At 39.1% G+C, this 18319-nt stretch overlaps 1 protein-coding gene across 3 annotated transcripts in view; it reads left to right on the top strand.

Moving 5' to 3' along the window:
• LOC136873924 (multiple PDZ domain protein) overlaps positions 1–18319 on the top strand; it is a 2156217-nt gene that overhangs the window by 1683943 nt on the left and 453955 nt on the right. For all 3 annotated transcript variants that reach the window (XM_067147286.2, XM_067147283.2, XM_067147285.2), the window contains one exon: positions 13309–13403. In XM_067147286.2, the coding sequence (XP_067003387.2) occupies positions 13309–13403 (95 nt within the window). The remainder of the gene's footprint in view (positions 1–13308; positions 13404–18319) is intronic.

Below are 18319 nucleotides of genomic sequence, written 5' to 3'. Positions count from 1 at the left end.
AAAGAATTGGATTGCATTCAAGAGGCACTCTTGAAATATATCTATAGCATAAGTTAGTTCGCTCATTCGTTCGTTCATTCATTCATTTTATGTGTAGTTCCAATAATGAGTGATCAGGAAACAGAACGTCCAGTGAAATTTCAAAAACTGTTTTAGTTTTTTATTAAATTAAGTACACCAAGTTACGCAGTAGTTGAGATATGTTTTCAAAACTTAAAATTACATTAAAAGCATTGTCAGTATTTTTAAATTAATCGTCGAGCATATTTTATTATATTATTGAGACTAGATAATAATGATAACAATAACTTGTTACACCAGTTCAAATGTGGCACTCTGAAATATTCTATTTTCCCACAGTCTGTTATGACAACGCAAGATTAATATGACACTTGAAGGAATATCAACACTTGGAGAAATTGTTACACTTGGAAAAATTCTATGTTCCTTCGGAACGCCACTGTTTGTGAAGAAAACACAGGTCCTGAATATGGCACTTGCAGAATAATATTATGTCCATCGGAACCGAGACTAGATAGAGTATCGTCTCACCAAAATGCCGAGTCCCGGCTGGACATAGCTTCGGTCTGCCGCACTTGTAGAGCTCCGTCCTTCACCCGTATTGTAGAGACGGTGGAGTATTACTGTCTGTCTGTAGCCTAGATCTCCATGCTTTTATACCTGGAGCCGATGAAGCATCTCGAAACATGGATGTTATCCACCTCTAGAACTCCTAAAGTACTTGGTAGATTTGCTCAAGAATTTAATAGTTTGCAGCTGTTGTTATAGCCTCAACGTTGGCGATGCAAAAATAATTGTATCTTAACTCCAAATAGACTTTTAACAGATGGATCGGAACATTACCATATATGGTCATGCTCGCTGTGCGAAGCCGGCCCGAGGTAGCCACGTCACTACTGTATACGTCAGAGGAGTTCGGCGGGCTATCCTATCCCTCACCTCGCGCCAAGTTTAACTTTCATACTTCGAACCTGCTTTCTCGTAGCGGTGTTTTCGGTACAGTATGTAAGTATGTATGTATGTATGTATGTATGTATGTATGTATGTATGTATGTATGTATGTATGTATGTATGTATGTATGTATGTATGTATGTATGTATGTATGTATGTATGTATGTAATGTATGTATGTATGTATGTATGTATGTATGTATGTATGTATGTATGTATGTATGTATGTATGTATGTATGTATGTATGTATGCAGTTAACCTAGGATGTGAATTCCAAAACAACGCCAAGTCCTGAGGCAGCAGTGTATGAGTAATTAGCTGAATGCCCGTTGTTTACCCAGGATACCACGTTATTTTTTATTTTAGGACGAAACTGGGGGATTTTTTATTGAGGCTTATTTACACGGTTCTTAGCGCTACACGAGGAATACCATGAGTAGCTGGCTATGTATGGCTTCTCATAGGGACTTATATTTTCGGCAGTCCCCCCCTGCCTACTGCTGGACGAAAGTTTTGGGATAGTTGAATGTCAACATTTAAGTTATGTTTTAGGAGAACGGGGTTGAACGGGATTCGTTTCATTTATAATACCTCTCGTTAAACGACGTTGGATGTTCTTACACGAGGTTAGACTGGCCTGAGAGAGGTCATCGCCGTCTAGGAACTCGCCACACTTCATCAGGGTTCGAAATGAAAGTTTAAAAGAAAAACGAGATTAGATGATTTGCGAACCCTCGAACAGTCTAGATAGAAGTGCCCATAAGAAAAGCATCTCTCTCGTGCCGTACATCTATGCCAGCCTTTTTCACCGATTGTCCCTGTGATTTGTTTATAGTCAGGTCAAGCAAACCTTAGGAAAATTCCCCGTCACACCAGCCAAATACTGGGGCTGTATCTTAATTAATACCACGGCCGTACCTTCCCAATCCGCCCTTTCCCATCCTTTTTTCGGCAGAAACCTTCGATGTGTTAGTGTGACGCCAAGAAACACTAGGAAAAAAATAACCAGTTAGTTCTATAACGCACCGCTGGCTCCAAACGACTGATATTGAGAGCGTTACCACCTCCAGACCGGACCACCTCATTCCTCATGTGGTGGCAACATCCGAAAGTACATTACACACACTTTCCGACGTATATATCAGATTTTCAGTGTTGGCACATTTTCCTGAGAAGCATACGAGTTGCCGTGACTTACGAGTCAACCCCTTGTCGTAGAGACTGATACTGAAAGTGAAACATTCGGCATTCTATTGTTATTTCAATCAGGACGTGCGCCATACCAGGAGTTCTAGCAACCCTGACTACCACCACAAACAGAATTCGTATTAGGCTAAATGGTAGTCCATGTAATCCAACTAACATGTGATAAATTGTGACGTTGTTACCACTTTAATATTTGCTTTCTGGAACGAAGTACGTTAGACTGGTCGTTATGTTACTCATATCACGTCTTCTTACTGCAGGGGAAGACCTTATGAGCCATTAAAGTGAATTGCCTGGCAGGTCGTAGCGCCGATCATCCAAAGACCTCAGATTAGCATTCAGTGTCGCAGTGTCGCCGAGACTGATTCTCATGCAGGACACTGCACAGCTCCAGTGTAAACAATGGGCAATGATAATGGAGTATACCATCTAGGCATCTACCTCACATACCCGCCTACCATCCAACATGTTTAGATACTACTTAGTAGGTTTCACATCGCAACGCCAGTCCTTTCTAAACCATATGATGTTTGTACTTCATTAACATAGCAATAGACTCTTTTCCAACCGATCTTGGCTGTGTTAATGTTAATGGATGAGAATGGCACTCATGGGGAGGGTAACTCGTCTTTCTAAAAATCTAAAAGAAATAAAAAATAGAACTTTCCCAAACAAATTACATTCAAACTCCTGGAGGACAATACAATTTGAAGCAGTATGTATGAAGGCATGTTATAGAGTATCAGTGTAAAGGATTTTTGACACACTCAGGTATTATGGAATAACAGTATATTATTAAGGTAATGAAAAGCATTTTATGTAGGCAGTTAGGCTACAGTGAGAATTAATTATAGAATTATTTTTTAAACATTCAAAGTACAGTACAGTAGTTACAGATGTTTCGCAAGGTGGCAATCTTTCCCTTATTACTTTTAGTTCACATGGACCAATTGCACATAGGTACGAAATGGGAGAAAGAGATTTATTTGAGTGGAAATGTAGTAAAATAATAGTTCAGTTGTTCTTAATGGCAGTTTCTGTAGAAATATTACAGTCTAATAACTTCTAGCTTGAATTAAGCGTGGTATGATATGAAAAATACCATTTCAAAGTCTAATATGATATCAGTTGGGAAGAGACAGGAGAGATTTGAATGCCATTACAAGTAACTCGGGCATGTATTCTTGCAGGATGGTAGTATAGTAAGTATAATCTAATGAATAAAGGGTTTAATGAAATAAATTGAAATAATATGTTTCTAGTAATTCTGAGATGTAGACCTTATACAATACACATGTCCGAGTTTTGCATGAACCGAAATCAGTTTCGTCTCTAATCTAAGATCAAACGGTTTATGCAATCGGCCCTTAGAAGAATAAAATTATCGGTAGAAGAAAGAAAAATCGCCACTAATGTTGCAATTTTTCCACGAGTATTTCTGATTAATTTCGTTCGGTGTCTCCTGCTATTGTAACAGCATTAATTCGTCTGAATATTTCCTGAGTTCAGTTACTCCTCTCGTATTTTCTAATTTGTCTAGATCGAGATGGGAGGATATTATTAAATTGAGAGGTTTATAGTATGAGGCTTCGCTTCCTTTCATTTAACATTTAACTATCCCAGCGGGCACTAATGGCGGATGATATAGCCACAAAGTCTTATTGATCCCTTAACTTTAGGAGTAAACGACGTTACAGCTTGTAAATTACCCACCTCGATGTTATCTTTACCTTCTCAAGTTTATTATGTGCCTTGAATTATGCGCATCTCTCGTTTGCTGAATGCCGTCGTTAATTAATTTAATTGAACCTGTTTAAAGACCTCCACGACGTTCACGTCGTGTCGAATGTTCCATATATCAAATGTTTCCGCACTTTATGACTCTTCAGTGAATGTTCTTTTATTACCATGCAATTTCCTGTTTTATATTTAGTAGTTGTTCGTACGTATGCTTTAACAAACTGAGCGAAGGTCTAATTTGTATGTCAGACGACGAGATAGAACACAGCGGATGGTCGCGGAATAAATTTCCGTTCTGTTAGAGTTATGCCGTTCTTCAGAAATCTGATTTTGCTACAGCGTGTTTGCCAGGCGTCAACTTAAGAACTTACGGAAAATGTCTCTGTGACACGTAAGATAAACTAACGTATCCTCCAGCTCCTCGTTTATGTACAGTGGATATTCTTCTTCTTCTTCTTCTTCTTCTTCTATATTATCCCGAACACTAGTAGAAGTAAATTTCTGCCCAAATGAATGCAGGTCTGCCATGAATTCAAAAATAGTTTGAGGGTCTGTAACAGCATACTTTCACTCTAGAAAGTGTGACTCTTGGCTATCCTGGACATACATTTTCTGAAGTTCCCTCACTTAAGAAGAAAGCTGGAATTTTACTAAACATAATTTACATGACAGGCCACCCTCTTGTCAATCGCAGCCCAAAATTAAATACAAATACATAGTCTGGCTCCTTGACTGAATTTTCAACGTAGTGACCTTTGGTTCAGAAGACACCGAAAACGATTCCCAGCCGCGTCAGAAATTTTAACTACGGTATGCTTGATTTACTCGTCTGGCTCGGGGTCTGGGTATTTGTGGTCGTCTGTATACACCTCTCTTCATTTATACTAGACACAACATATTACCAACGACCACAGTAACACGTAATAGTTAATGCATCCCTCCATGTCGGGTAGGGGTAGGAACGGTATCCATTCGTAAATGGTCTTAATCCAGATATAGCGCCGACCACAAAGTAATTGAGAATAATGGTACGGAAGAAACCACAATGACTTCACAAGCAACTGGTTTGTTTTCATAATGAGTCTCTGTCTTAGATCATTCTTGTAGCTTCTTCATATTTCCTGATACATACGTCCGTAATGAAGGTCTGTATGAATGTGAACCAGGTCTTCTGCGATAGGTTTCCCGGGAATCATCCCCTCAGTTATCTTGCCGCCAAGCCAGAGGTTGTGCCCTAGCTATACCACTTTCGATTTCCAGCATTCTGCATTGCTCGTCTCCACCATTCAGATGACGCCAGCTCCACATCTCAAAGGCCCCAGCTTATTAATATATTTATTATACAAATGTAATATAACTTATGGTATCCACCACTATGAGTTAGTTTGGCTGCTTCCTATCCAGTTCGGACGTCTCTTATACGGAAGTTTGAATACCTGCACCCAGCGAGTTGGCCGCGTGAATAGGGGCTAGTAGCTCTAAGCTTGCATTAGGGAGATTAAGTCCACAGCCGCTTCCTTCCCAATCCTAGCCCTTTCCCTTCCTTGCATCGCCAGAGACGTTCGATGTGCTAATACGATATTAAACAACTAGCAATATATATCTGGAATGGGATACTTTCAGCCTGGAAAGTACAGCTGACTATATACTGTTCTGCCATGATCAAAATAGTCAAACATCTCGTCAGTTAAGAAATGCATTCAGATACATGCCATTTCGATTGCTATTATTGTAAAACCGGAATATACCAATCATCAATTCTAAGATGGTTGGAGAAAAATGTTACGCATGATTCAGTAGTAATGGAATAGATAAAATATATTTTTGGAAAATATGAAAATTATTATCTTACAGTGAAGTGACTTTCATTATATTTTTCCCATGTGCCTTCTTATAGAGAGATTCCTGGGTTGTTGATAATTCAACAAAATTTATGTTGTCAAGGACGGCATCCTTTAACGATGAGGAGGGTACAAATGTTGGAGCGATGCTATCCTTATAAATTTCTTGAGTTCACGATTGTATTCATAAAACACAATACAAGTCACTTACCTTACCTGCCATTCTTGGCCTTACGATATTTGAACTCCTTCCAACATTTCTATTAATAATGAAATGATTCGTGTGATAGATTATCTTCGAAGCTATCACAGCATAAACTAAAATAATTTATAATATCTAGTACCCCATGCCATGAGTGTTTCAACCAGTAAATAACTATGAAATAGTTTTGTAACACATCTTTAACATTACGGTTATCTATATATATACAATAAGAGTTTTGTCTGTGCATTGCTCAGAATTTAAAAATAATTGCATTTCTGTATCGGTCGTATCCACAGTAACAAGAAAATGCAATTTTTAATTTTCCGTAATTTCTGTATGTATGTATGTATGTATGTATGTATGTATGTATGTATGTATGTATGTATGTATGTATGTATGCGCATCACGAGAAAACGGCTGAACGGAATTTAATGAAATCGGTATGTAAAGTCGGGGAATAAGTCGCTACAATTTAGGCCATAAATAATTTTCTACACGCTGAGGGAAATTGTAGTTTAGGGGAGGGCCAAAAATTTAATTCTCCAATATATATGTTATTAGTGTCCCTATCGATAAATACTACATAACTAAAGTTATATATAATTAAGTTTACGATCATTTATGTCTTATAAATTTTTACCGAACCGTCTATGATAACAGAGATATTCATGAATTTGGATTTTTGTTGCTAAGTCCATATCAGCGCCGAGTCACGAGAAAATGGGTTAACAAATTTTAATGAAAATCGATATGTAAAGTGTGGAATAACGAATTACAGTCTACGCTGTAAATAATTTTATAAGATGCCCTAATATCACAAAGTAGGAAGAACACTAAATGTGAAGGCCTACAATATGGACAGCTTATAAAATTAATCAACAATAACATTACATTGACAATTGTTTGTTGTGATGTGCTTTGTGTCGTCTGCTGCCACTCATCTCCGATAGATGGTATTACTGCTGCATACCAAGTATAACAGCCTGCCTGAATATTGGTGGGAGTAGCTTGGGAGTTAGATCTCTCTCTTCTTTAGCATGCCATTCCTCTGGTTCAATAATTTTCTGACACTGCTGGTACGTGAGACACTGGTTCATTCCACTGTTTCAATTCCTACTCTGAGCCACTGATTAGAATGAGCAGTGTGTACATTTAACGGAATAATGGCAGAGGATTGTTCGCGGCTGTCTGCGGCCTGGTCATTCCAGCACCGGAACTCTGGACTGTTAGATCGGCAGTGTAGGTAGTACTAATCGTTAAAGGTGAGAAAATGTGCAGTTTTTCATTTGATCGTATTTTGTATGATAACATTGCTTTTAATCGCTACATTCGCTGCATTCCTACTGACGTCATTGTAATGTCTTATGTTGACTTCAGTTGGGAAAACCACAAAGACTGCCTTTCTGAGAATTCCGTAGCGAAGCACGGGTACATCAGTTACTGTGTAATAAGTATTTATCTGACTATACAAATAGTCTACGACGAAGTATTGTTGTATGTTAATGAGCAATTTTTGTAGGGTAATGGCTGAGTAGTGGGTGTGTGACGGTAGTGCTCCTCAATATCTTGTGATTTCGGTTGTACGTAGTTTGAATAACGAAGTGAAACCGTGTGCCTCCGGATTACTAAGGTTTGAAGAATTGATGTACGTATTACATTTTTATTAGATCCTAATTAGTGATGTATTACGAGCCAAGTTTAAGTTATTTGAGGAAGAATCTGTTAATGTAAACATTGGGGTGAAGTGCTAACAACTTGAACATATTTCCAAAGAGTAGTGAAGAGCAGTTAAGTTACCGTCTTGGAGATTATAGAGAAATCCAGCAGTAACTCAAGATGCCAACTAACAAGGAGCGTGCAGAAACTGGTGTGGCAGAGAGCATACAAGAGCAGCAGTGTGATATATGTAGGAAGGTAGTCAGAAACGAGGATCATGCCATAGAATGCGATAAATGTGCCAGGTGGCAGCACCAGGAATGTACCGGCATGACGAGAGGAGAATATGACATCATCAAAAGGAAGAACTGCAGACTAACATGACTCTGCAATGAATGCAAACCGGAAATAACAGTATCAAAGAACGTAAGGGATCAAATAATAAACTACTCGTCCACGATGCAACTAAATTGGCATGCAATTTCGATTTGGGCAAGAAAAGTTGAGTGGCTTCGTGTAAACAGTCATGCAATTCGAAAAGTTGCACGCGCCACTCGAATTCTGCGCAACTTCCAAGTTGCGTGCAAAGTCAAAAGTGGCATCGTGTACATAGCGGAAGAGAGGAAGTTGCGCCATCTGAAAGTGGCGTGAAAATTTTAGATCATTTTTGTGGCGCAACTTTCTCACGTGGCCGTCTGCTGTGACATTATACTAATGTTTGAGAGGTTCACACTCGGGAATAAATTAATGTAAGTACGTACCTGTATATCCTTTATTGTAAATGAAATATAGCATGCCTCAAAATAGATACCCATCTTAGTAATAATTGCATAATTTACGTAAGTTCATTTACAGGTTACAATGTCTCAGAACACGAAATGAACGAGGGAGATGACGAGAAAGCTGATATATTTAGTTGAAACACAAGAATGTTTATGGAAGGTTGAGGCAACGGACCGCAACGGACTACAGAAATAAATAAAAACGGCAGAGAGCGTTCATCACGCTGTAAATAGCATCACAAACTTCAGATATTACACGTGAAATAGAGCATGTCGGTATCACTGATTGATAACTGTCACGTGTAACAAAACAAAATGTAGGAAATTACAATAAGCTAAAAGAAATAATTCCTTATGTGTACTATATAAAATCCATATTTTTAAAAAATCGGCTTACATGTTGCGAAATATCTCAATGTCAACAAAAGGCGTTACGTTGGTGATATTCATTTTCGCATTAGCGTGTATTTCTTTTGTATCAACCGCACTGGTCTTCTCAGCAGATATTCAAAATCAGCCGCTGACTTTCGCAGGATATTCTTGCAGAAGACTTGGTTTCCCATGTACAATTCCTGTAGCAGGTTATTAACTACACCACAATGTTCACGACCTAAAATCCGTTCCCTCATCCAACATTTCCGTTTCGCTCTTTCTCGTCTTTATTTTCGTCGCCATAATAAAATCAGCGATAAGCAAGCCGCCGATAACACCTCGCCAGAAGACATTCTTGATACTATCAACACTCATATCCGCTAGAACAGCTGACTAGGAAAGTTGCATGCGATAAAACTTGCGCCACTTAAATAGCGTGGTGTAAACACTCGGTGCAACATTTCCTTGGGCGCGCAAATTTTCGTGTTGCGCAACAATAAAAAAAGGCAAACTTGCGTGCTGTGTGTAAACAGTGCCTGCCATTTTTCTTGCGCAAAACAAAAGTGGCATGCAAGTTTTGTTGCATCGTGGACGAGTACCTATAGAGTTGATAGATAGAAAGTTAAACTCCATAATGTACACTTTATCGCAAACATTTCCTCAGATGATCAAAGAGATGTTGACAGAGGCGGTTAAAGAGCTAGGGAGAAACAAGCCGTTGGACATTAGAGAGATAAAAGAAGACAACGGGACATATCACCAACACACGACAAGAGAAGATGCTGAAAACATAGACGTGAGCGTAAGCTCTCATTCAAACAAGATAACGAAAGCGACAACTGGGGTGAACACAACACCGGAATCAAACAGTGAGGCAAAAAAGTAAGGCCAAATGCACGGAAAATTCAGTTGAACGAAGACACTCGAGAACAAGCTATTGCTAACTCGCTGATATCAGAAGAGAGGACGAGCGAGAAAAAATAAGAAAATGAATGGAAATTTGCCACACATAGCCGTGGAAATAAGATTGCTACCAACATTAGAGATAGCAAAGCAGCTAAAGTAGAGAGAAATGACAAAGTGAGAGGCTCAAGAGAGGGGCAATACAGACTACAAGCAGCTGAGAAGAATGCATGGCTCTATATTGGCAGGCTTAACCCAGAAACCAAGAAGGAAGATTTGGAAGAATATTTGAGGGAAAACGGAATAATTGGAAGACTAGACTGCACGAAAGTCAGCGATACACCAACAAGTAGTGCTTTTAAAACAGGGATACCAATCAGTGAATTCGAGAAAGTGTATAGAGACAGCTTCTAGCCCTCCAATATAATCTGTCGGCCATTTCGTGCCCCATGGAGATACAGAGGTCCCAGAGAGTAATGTGATACGGATTTTAACCTGGAATGTGGAAGGTTTAAGAGGAGTATTAAGCAATTCACCAAGTGATATATTCAGAGACTTCGATATTTGTGTATTAACTGAGACTTTCGTAACTAGAGAACAGAATACTGTGGTACAAGGCTTTTACAACATACTTGCTCCAGCCGAGAAACACACCAGAGGAAGACCACCAGGGGGCGTGCATTGTCTAATCAAGCCAAGTTTATCCCCGTTCCATGTGCTAATGACGGACGAGGACCTAGTGGTAGTAAGAACAAGAATAGGAGTCATCATCTGCGCATACTTTCGACCGGATTGCAGCTCAGTAGATATAATAGACAACATTCAGAAAGCATTTTATAGTATTACTAACAACCCCAATCTAATTTTAGCAGGAGATTTTAACTGTCCCTTAGACAGGCCAAGCAGAAAAACAGAGTTAGTTCTGGAATACTTAACTGAAGTAGGACTAACATTAGTGAATGACCGGAAAACGCAAACATACATCTGCCACAACGGAGGAAGCGCAATAGATCTAGTCCTGGTAAAGGGCATAGAGGTGCAGTCCCAAACTCTTCTCACAAGTACTGATGGCACACTAATAAGAAAGCACATTCCAGTGATCACAAACGTGTACTGCAGTCCAGCTACAGAGACAAGACATAGTAATGAAACGAAACTAAAGAGATGTCTAAATTTATCTCTACTACAGGAAAACTCAAATGAAACTGAGCATATGCTCCAAGAAATCAGAGCAGGAAAGATCGATGAAGCGGCACTTCTCCTAGAGGACTACATAAAAGAAGCGACCGAATCGTGGAATGGTAATCGCAAAGCCAAAGAATGGTTCGACAGTGAGTGCTTCCAAGTAAGACAGGCAACTTTGAAGAAAATGCGAGTAGCCAGACAAAGTATGGACGTCGTCCACCTAGCAGAATATCAAGCCGCTAGAAAGACATACAATACTCTTTTGAAGGATAAGAAAGCCAGTTACGTAGCTCAATATCAGACGCTAATGAAGGAAATCAAGGAAAACCCGTACAAAGCAGTGCGCCCGCGCCAACCAAGATTCCCAGCAGACATACCAATGGAGATCTGGGAGGTGTACATGGAAAATATACTATGTAAACGGGGCTTAACACCTACAATAGAAGGAGAAGTTAAACCATGCAGTCCTTTCACTCAGGAAGAAGTAAGGAAAGTGATCTCAAGTGCAAAATCTAACAAGGCGGCAGGCTCAGATGGCCTCTACAACGAATTTCTGAAGACATCTCTCCCTTACCTAGAAACAGTATGGCTAGAACTGATGAACAAGTGTCTGGAAACAGGAAACATTCCAAATGTATGGAGAAAATCAGTCGTTAAGATGCTATACAAAGGGAAAGGAGAAGTAAACAAACCGGAATCATATCGCGGAGTGGCTCTTGAATCAGCAGCTTTTAAGATTCTAACAAAACTGATAACCCAGAGAATCAATAGAATAGCAGACCCGCTTCTCTCTGACGAACAGTTCGGATTTAGAGCCGGGAGATCGACTCTGGTGGCAGTGGAATGCCTCCTCCAAGATATTCACGAAACAACCAGAGAAAAGCAAGGCAAAATGTTCGTAATATTTATTGACTACTCCAAGGCTTTTGATACAGTAGATAGACAGAAACTTGTTAGAAAACTAGAGGAAATCATCGGTCGTACCTGGCTCACTAGACTAATTACCAACATACTTGCGGAGAACTATATTCAAATAAGCGACAATCTCTGCACATCAAGATGGATTCGGCAGACAAACGGGGTATTACAGGGGGACCCACTAAGTCCTCTGCTGTTTAACATCTTCACACAGGATGCAATAAAAGAAATTAAGAAGCAAACACGAAAGGTTAACGCGTACATATATGCAGACGACATGGCTATTGCGTCTGAGAGTAAAGAGGAACTAGAGGTTGCCATGGACTTAATCGTGGAATAGGCAGAAGATAATAAAATGGACCTTAATGCAAACAAAACAGAATTGGTTGTTTTTAGGAGGGGAGGAAAATTATCTAAAGACGATTATATCCTGTGTAAAGGACAAAAATTACGAATTAGTAACCAATACAAATATCTGGGAATCACAATACAGGTAACAGGAACAACATTCACAATACACCTAAAGGAGAGAATCATCGCAGCTATACGAAGCATTAGTGATATTAAACACCTTCCACAGCTATCTTTGGAGACAGCCATGGCTCTGTTTAATACGAAAGTTGTTCCAACAGCCATTTATGGTCTAGCGCTAATATGGGAACATTTGAAAGTTTGAAGGCTAGATTCTTGAAGAGAGTTCTATGCGTTTCTAAATATACATTATCAAGGCTAGTATACGTTCTGGCAAAGGAGACGTACTTCATTGAAGACATAAGACTTAGATTGTTACTCTCAGCGACAAGGAGTTACAGAGAGCTGCTACAAGAACTGCAAGCAAAGAGGGCTATGATATGGGACGAGTTTTACTCAACTAATGCGATGTTAAACAGGGACTGGACGCGTGGTGAATATGACCTGAGGCATACTGTGACCAGGTTTGCCGTACACGGGTTCCACCATAAGGTGTGCAGAACCATGGAATTTCACAAGCCAGGACCGGGTTGCGTATGTGTCTTCTGTGACCAACGATGCGGCATATACCATGCTATCGAATGTGTCCATAGAAAAGGAAGCTTGACACAATTGTGTAAATAACTGATCATGTTTTGCCATCATTGACTGCATATTATCATTATTAGTGATATACATCTAAGTGTATTTAAGTGTATATATCATGTCCATTTGGTTGCAATACTATTATTATTAATGAGCAATGCTGTTAAAGTTTTTGTTGTCTGAATTTTGTTACCGATGATCGTAGAAGAACAGACAAAGCCTGTTCTTCAATTCAACAGTCTGACAAGCATGTTTTTCATCTCCGTTATTTATTTAATTTATTTATTTATTTATTTATTTATTTATTTATTTATTTATTTATTTATTTATTTATTTATTTATTTATTTATTTATATAATGACGAAGCTCATGTGATCTTCTGAGTATTGTCTTTCTTGAACACTACTTACTTAGTAAGTTGCTTGGATAATTATCCTTAAGGACATATTTTACAATATTGTTTCTCTTCAGGTGAACGGGGTGGTTCTGCAGGGAAGATGCCATCTCAATGCCTCAGCTATCATCAAAGGCCTGCCTGGACCCGTCTTCAAAGTTATTATACTCAGGTAAGACTTCCGTTTTACTAGATCATAGTATTTAGAAAACTCTTTAACGTCTAGGTAATGAATTGCTCATTCAACATTGGGGCTGACATTTAACAAGAGCAAAACACAACGTCATGAATTGCAGTGGAAGATCAGATAGCTCAGAAACAGAATGTGCGAGCTTAACTTAGTTCATTTTTATAAAGTTCACTGCACAAGACGCTTCCGCTCATTGTTAACCATGTACTTATCAATGTCGAAAATATTTTTCCTGTATTCGTTTCCAGCACATAAAGGGAGACTATATATTATCATAGTTATATTTACCTTAGACTATATCTGTTCATTTTTCGTCGACCAGATAGGAACAGAAAGGATAGGTAGATTGTAAACAGAGAGAACAGCCTAGAATAGTTCGACACACTCACAGAATTATTGAGAATGATGTCACGCCCCCTGTACACAGTAGCTCCGCCAGTGTGATATAAACAACCGGCAAAAAGGACATTGCCACAAGAACATGTAGGAAATTGTACATTCGAAAAGAATTTGAAGTACTTTTGTCAGTATAAAGAAAATTAAGATTTGTTCAAGCGTTTTCATAGTTTTAAAAGTTTCATCGTAAGACTTTTTATATTTTATGGAGAATTATTGCTCCAATTATAAAATGGTTCCAGATACCCTAAAGTGGACGAAATTTCAAACTACTTACGAAAAGGAACGAAGAGTTTAAATTCACCCTGTATATCTTTGAGATACTAGCCTTTCTATCCTCTGGTGGTTTATACTGGTGAGATGGGGATTATTGCTGTCAATAATAATAATAATAATAATAATAATAATAATAATAATAATAATAATAATAATAATAATAATAATTGTTACCGTGGTTTGGTGGATCAGCAGAGGTGAAAGAAGATGCCGGGGTGAATGGGTCTAACTACTTGTCAAGAAAGAATTTAAACTGAAATGGAAGGTTATATTTTCGAAAAGCAACAAGTTAACAAATTCTCACTTAGTGAGATAACAATTACAAGCATATTAAAAACAAGACATTAGAAAAATCCAAGACTTCAAATCCTTAACACACTTGGGCTACCAGCCCCTAGTTTTACAATCTTTGAGCTTCCAGATCAAACTTTACAGAGGAGCATAAATTTACAAAAGGGCAGAAATCCTCTAATACCTGGAGCGCTTGCTCCCTAATTTACAATATCAAGCCTCCTTGAGGCACTTTTACAATACTTGAAAAGAGCAGACACGCTCTCAGCTTTTCCAGCCTAGTCAAGGCAACACCAAAAATGTCTTATTCTTTCTGGCCTTCCATGGTCCAGCTTACAAATCGAAACAGGGTTATCTCGTACCCAACCTACAGGGCCTTCGAGTAAAAGAAATAACCTTTAAATAAATGGCCCGAACAAAAAGGAAGGAGGCGGATACTTGCACTCCTCTATGTAGCTTCCTAAAACCTAACGGCCACAAGGCCTGTGAAACAGGGGCTATTCCCAAACTATGGAGGTGACCCGTATAAAAAAAGAAATTTTAAAACATTGAGGAAGAGAAGAAAATCAGTTACCAAAACGTAGTCACCTCAAACAAATGAAGGGGAGCTCGAGAGGGTAAATCACTCTCTATCCCCGAATTACAGTTACAGATTTAATTAAGTTTTTATATAAGCCGGCATAAAATTACAGGTTTAGATAGATAGGTTACATGGTAAAGGTTTCGGACCTTTCCCGCGGGTTAAACTGCTGATCTAGCAAGAAATAAAGATGTTAAATGGCCATTACCTTGCTGAAGACCTGCTGCCTGATGAAAGAGGCAGCTCCCGCCTCCTGCTTCACATCCACACACTTAGATAGACGTTGATCAAATGGCCAGGAGACGTGAAAATCCGCAGTTTATAAACCCTCGGGAAAAGTTCGAGACCTTTCATGAATAAACAAGCCACACCCTCTCACTTTTATTGGTAGATGAAAAGTTACACACAGAATCGAAGAAGAAACCTGTGATAGGCAGAAAATTAATTACAGAAATTAGGGATTGGCTGAATTCAAAACTGGCGGAAAGAAAAGGTCAATATTGCCAACCCAAAAATGAATGAACATAATTTAGTAAAGGACAAACTTATGAATACAAAATTTCTTCAAAAAAGTTCCTTAACTTCGCACCAGGGTGCATGATCATAGTTTTTTAGCAGAGACATCTATGAGAGAATGTCCACACTTCTTGATGAACAGAAAGCAAAGCACGTTGAAATTCACACAGTACTGGCAATTTCATAATCACAAAATTAAGGTAGTGACATCTTCTGAGCAAAAGATTGAGGAAGTTTATTTTTAAGTTCAGTGTTTCTCCTGTAGAGGAGGTTTTCTTGGCGCAAGATTTAAAAGTACGGCGTAGGGGTGTACCGTCCGGTACAACAACAACAACAACAATAATAATAATAATAATAATAATAATAATAATAATAATAATAATAATAATAATAATTGTTCCGAGGTATCTGTGGAACAGCAGAGGTAAAAGAAGGTGCGGGGGTGAACAGGTCTCAGGCTACGAAATTAAAATTAATTTAAAATTTAACAAGGTTATATTTTCTTTGCAAAATCAAGAAATAACAAGAATGGCAGGTACAGAGTAGCAAAGCCACTATTCGAGAATGTACAATTACAGAGTTACAGGATTTGGGCTCCGAGAGCCAGACACACAATTCTTGAGCAATTAGCCCAATTTTACGATGTACAGAATTCAACAAAGGGGCTGAAGACCCCAATCATGCCCAGGAGCACTTGCTCCCAATTACACAGTAAAGCCTCCTCGAGGCGCGCAGAAAACACAATTTTTATTTTGGAAAGAGCAACCAGCTCTCAAAGTTCTAGCCTATCAAAGGCCACACCACATTCCACCTTCAAGCTGTCCTCTAAGGACATAAACACAGGGGTAAAATACCCAACCTACTGAGGCCTATTAAGTGAGAAAAGGTTAATTACATGGCCTCTAAAATACCAATTTGAGAGGAGGCGATCTGCACTCCTAATACATTTTGTTTAAAACCTAATCTGGCTCTAGGCCGATAATGCAAGGGCTAATCCCATACTAAAGAGGTGACTTATAGAAGGAAACAATTTACATTACGTTAAGGAAGAAAGGTTGTGAAAATAAGTTCACCTCAATGCAATATGAGTGGGAGCTCGAGAGGGTTAAGCACTCTCTATCCCAATATGTAGTTAAAACAGAAAGAATTGACACCGAGTGTCTTTTTTTTTTGCTAGGGGCTTTACGTCGCACCGACAGAGATAGGTCTTATGGCGACGATGGGATGGGAAAGGCCTAGGAGTTGGAAGGAAGCGGCCGTGGCCTTAATTAAGGTACAGCCCCAGCATTTGCCTGGTGTGAAAATGGGAAACCACGGAAAACCATTTTCAGGGCTGCCGATAGTGGGATTCGAACCTACTATCTCCCGGATGCAAGCTCACAGCCGCGCGCCTCTACGCGCACGGCCAACTCGCCCGGTCCGAGTGTCTTTACATTATTAAAGGAAAGTTACATGGAAAAGGCTTCGGACCTGCCCCGAGAGTTAAACTGCTGAGCTAACAAGAAAAGAAGTTATTAAAAGGCCATTACCATGTGGTTGAACTGCTGCCCGAAGAAAGAGGCGCTTCCCGCCCCCTGCTACGTACTTTACACACTGAAAGATGTTACAGAAGTGGCGCGGAGACCCGAAAATCAGCAGTTTATATACTCTCGCGGAAAGTTCGAGGCGTTTCAGGAATGAGAACACCCTCCCACAAAAACTTTATTGGCTAGGGTTAAGCAACATATCCCCTTTGGAGAAGATACACCTGATTGGTCATAAATTAAAGAAATACGGGATTGGCTAGATTCAAAACAAGGGGAAAGAAAGTGTTATACAGCCAACTTAAACAATAACAGAAAGAAATTTAACAAGGAACAAACTTTTGAAATAAAAATTTCTCCAAAAAACAGTTCTTTCACTTCGCACTAGGGTGCACCATTGTAGTTCTTCAGTAGTGTCATCTAGAAGAGAATGTTCACACTTCTTACTACAGGCAAAACAAAAATACATCGAAAACGACCCAGTTCAGAAACTTCAAAATTTCCAAGTAGTGACATCTTCTGAGAAACTTGAAAATTAACACAGATAAAGTTCAGACTTCCTCCAGTAGGGGAGTTTCAACTGGCGCAAGGTTTGAATTAGCAACGTGGAGGTGTACCGCCCGGTACAATAATAATAATAATAATAATAATAATAATAATAATAATAATAATAATAATAATAATAATAATAATAATAATAATAATAATTTTTTTGCTATGGGCTTTACGTCGCACCGACACAGATAGGTCTTATGGCGACGATGGGATAGGAAAGGCCTAGGAGTTGGAAGGAAGCGGCCGTGGCCTTAATTAAGGTACAGCCCCAGCATTTGCCTGGTGTGAAAATGGGAAACCACGGGAAACCATCTTCAAGGCTGCCGATAGTGGGATTCGAACCTACTATCTCCCGGATGCAAGCTCACAGCCGCGCGCAATAATAATAATAATAATAATAATAATAATAATAATAATAATAATAATAATCCGAAGAGTCCCGCTGCAGGTCTTTCCAGTTGACGCCAAACAGGCAACCAGCGCGTCTGTGAGAATGGGACCCCACCTATGATGAATTGTAATTAACCAATTGCAATTAACCAATTAAGGTAAAAACCCTGATCCGGCCGGGAATCGAACCCGAGACCCCTTTAACGACAGGCCAGCACGCTAACCATTTATCAATGGGTGATCCAGTACTATACAATTAATTTAGTCCAATATTCCATTCGCAGATCTTAAAGCAGTCCTGATGAACTACATGAAAATAGGATAAGGAATAAATTAAAAAGGCAGTGACTGTCCAACTCTGATTTCTCTCC

The sequence above is a fragment of the Anabrus simplex genome, chromosome 5, assembly GCF_040414725.1.
Source record: "Anabrus simplex isolate iqAnaSimp1 chromosome 5, ASM4041472v1, whole genome shotgun sequence".
Lineage (NCBI taxonomy): Eukaryota > Metazoa > Arthropoda > Insecta > Orthoptera > Tettigoniidae > Anabrus > Anabrus simplex.
The sequence above is the reverse complement of the archived record's forward strand: the minus strand, read 5'-3'. Positions and strand labels throughout refer to the sequence as shown.